General features: G+C 47.2%; 1 protein-coding gene across 1 annotated transcript; it reads right to left on the bottom strand.

Moving 5' to 3' along the window:
• Positions 1-1,324: 1,324 nt before the first annotated feature.
• LOC131239847 (elongation factor Tu, chloroplastic) lies at positions 1,325-3,154 on the bottom strand. The gene has a single exon (XM_058237732.1). It carries the CDS (start codon positions 3,019-3,021, stop codon positions 1,549-1,551), a length of 1,473 nt encoding a protein of 490 aa, XP_058093715.1. The 5' UTR covers positions 3,022-3,154; the 3' UTR covers positions 1,325-1,548.
• Positions 3,155-3,358: the final 204 nt, after the last annotated feature.

The following is a 3,358-nucleotide window of genomic DNA, read 5'->3' as shown; positions in this document are numbered from 1 at the left end:
ATGCACTCAATAGACGTTAACTTTATGGTCCATTGAGAATTTGAGATTGATAGAATCACTTCTACAATAGACTTTCCTTCGTGAGGAATTATAGGATATAAGATGGAGGCCTTGCATGTCATACTGGGTTTTTTTAATTTTGACAAGTGAGGCCATGGTTTTCTAATTTGCAGACCATTGATATGTCGCCACCTGCAACAGATGGACCATGACCCAGAAATCTCCCTAAAAAGAGGGGACCCTTGTCAACAAAGTTCAGACATCTTGAGTTGAGACTTCTTTTCGTATTTCTCCATGCAATTTTTTATTTTTTATTTTTTTAGATTGAAAAGATTTCTTTTTAAGGCAACTCCATACAGTTGGATTTTAAATCGAGTCATATTTTTGAGCTGAAATTACTTTTGCAGGCCCAATTTAAACCAATTTAAACGAAAAATAAAAGGTTTATTCAGAAATTTTCTTTGAGATGAAGACAATTTAGTATTTATTTATCCTGCAGAATATATTCAATTTTCTTTTTCAGTTAGGTATATTCACGAGTAGATATGACACATGCAGTGCAGGTGAAGAGAGAAGAAGCAATTTGCAAGTGTGGGAGGGAGAAAAGGAGCAGCAGTCGTAGAAAGTATGTGGTATGCCTCTTTAATGGAGAGCTTCGCTTAGCATATGGCTTCACCTTGTAATTTGGTTTAAAACCCTTACTATGTTCTTTTACTAATGCAAAGTTTTAGCAATTCAAAAAACTATTTGCGTGCAGTTTTTTGCCCTTGGTAACTCTTGTTATATCTAGTAGAGATAAGTTAATAAACGATTAAATATACCAGCATATAACATATCTTTTAGTATTCCGAAAAACATGACGATGGTTATAGAGGTTTGAGGCGGCAAAGAGCTGCAAGCATAGATTGCTGGAAATAATTACGAGAAAGGATGGTATGAAGGACTGACTCTAGTAACGGATGAAGATTCACTTTTCAGGATTTCCATCACCTTAGATTTGAAGACTAGGACAAAAGGTAAGTTTAGCTTTGGTTTGACAAGCAGAGGTCATAGGCACCACCCATATTAGAAGTGTCACAGTCATCCCAACCTCGATATGCTAGTTTACAATCCTCCCACTAGGTTGATTACATAGAGATTGAATATTTGAATTTGTGAACTCTATAGACTACTGAGGTACCCATGAGATCATTGAAATTCAAACCTCTCAGCTTAAAAGAGATCATTGAACTCCAACAGAGAGATCACTTACCTACAAACACTCAGCTTGCCTCCCATGAGGCGCTTTTGGGTAAAGAAGAACACATCATACTATAAAAAAAAAAAAAAAAAGAGTATGAAATCTCTGAAGCAATTACATAAATTCATCATGAGTTTAACTACCTAACCAAAATCACAGCAAAAGACAAAAAGGAAGAACAACAGTATAAGGTGAACCTATATAACATGGATGCAATTGTGAATTTTCACTGGCTTGTTTAAAAGAGATTACCGACCGAATTCAGCATCATTTCTGTTGTTCTGAGGAGGAAAGACTGATGCAATCAATCACTCGATGATGGACTGGATGACCCCAGCCCCAACAGTCTTGCCGCCTTCTCTGATAGCGAACCTCATCCCCTGCTCGCAAGCAACGGGCATGATGAGCTCAACAACCATCTTGACACGGTCCCCAGGCATGACCATCTTGGACTCCTCATCCTTGTCGTTCATGATGGAGGCGACCCGGCCTGTGACATCGGTGGTCCTCATATAGAACTGGGGGCGGTAGCCAGCAAAGAACGGTGAGTGCCTTCCACCCTCCTCCTTCTTGAGGACATAGACAATGGCAGTGAATTTGGTGTGGGGGGTGATGGTGCCAGGCTTGGCTAGGACCATGCCTCTCTGGATGTCGGCCTTTTGTATACCCCTAAGGAGGATTCCAACATTATCGCCAGCAAGCGCCTCGTCGAGGATCTTCTGGAACATCTCGACACCAGTGACTGTGGTTGAGCGGGTCTCCCTGAGGCCAACAAGGTCAACAGTTTCACCGACCTTGATGGTACCCCTCTCAACACGGCCGGTGGCGACAGTGCCACGGCCAGTGATGGAGAAGACGTCCTCAACGGCGAGGAGGAATGGGAGTTCGGTCTGCCGCTGGGGGATTGGTATGTAGCTGTCAACAGAATCCATGAGCTCGTAGATTTTGTCGACCCAAGAGTTGTCGCCGCGTTTGATGGTGGGGTTGGCCATGAGCGCCTCGAGGGCAAGAAGGGCGGAGCCCGAAATGATGGGGACATCATCACCTGGGAACTCATAGGATGAGAGGAGCTCCCTCACCTCGAGCTCGACAAGCTGGAGGAGCTCCTCGTCGTCCACCTGGTCCTGCTTGTTGAGGAAAACCACCATGTTGGGGACCCCGACCTGCTTCGCCAGCAGGATGTGCTCCTTGGTCTGGGGCATGGGCCCGTCCGCCCCCGAAACAACGAGGATGGCTCCATCCATCTGGGCCGCGCCAGTAATCATGTTCTTGACATAGTCGGCATGGCCGGGGCAGTCGACGTGAGCATAGTGGCGGTTCTCTGTCTCGTACTCGACGGTGGCGGTGTTGATGGTGATACCACGGGCCCGCTCCTCGGGGGCGGCATCGATCTCGTCGTACTTCTTGGGGGCGCTGTTGCCGAGGGAGGCAAGGGCCATGGTGAGAGCGGCTGTGAGGGTGGTCTTGCCGTGGTCGACATGACCGATGGTGCCAATGTTCACGTGGGGCTTCTTGCGCTCGAACTTGCCACGGGCGGCACGGACAACCGGCAGTCTCCTCGGCCTGCTCGTCAATGGCGTTGCCCTTGTCCACCATTGAACACAGCCGCTGCTAATGCTAGAAAGTAGTGAAGAGGAGGAATTGGTGAATGAGGAAGAGAGGAGAGGTGTAGATGAGGTGTTTGCTCTTTTGTTGCAGCTGCTGCTGCTTGTTGAGGGAGATGATGATGTGAATAGAAGAAGCTTTGCTGCTGCTGTGGATGCTCCTACCATTGCTGCCATTGAGTATGCCTATGCTCTCTCTCTCTCTCTCCGATGTGATACGCGGCTGGGGTTAGAGAGGAAGGGGCGGATAGATGGAGAGTGGTAGAAGCGAGGAAGCTGAAGAGGATTGGGTTTGGTGGCTTTATTTGGTGGTCATGGGCAAGGAGAGGATCTCAGCCACATATGCCCTCCAAAATTCGTATGGATAATCTTCCGTAAATTTGCGACCTTGATACTGGCACTCTGCGTTTGAGGCTGATGTACCCACACACGTGTGCACAGCATGCCATTCCGGACGCCTCATCCGCCGGTGCTGGCCCATTTAGGGGTGTCAACGGGCCGAATTCCGGGCGGG

The sequence above is a fragment of the Magnolia sinica genome, chromosome 3 (assembly GCF_029962835.1).
Source record: "Magnolia sinica isolate HGM2019 chromosome 3, MsV1, whole genome shotgun sequence".
NCBI lineage: Eukaryota > Viridiplantae > Streptophyta > Magnoliopsida > Magnoliales > Magnoliaceae > Magnolia > Magnolia sinica.
Note: the sequence above shows the minus strand (reverse complement) of the source record. Positions and strands in the feature narration are given on the sequence as shown.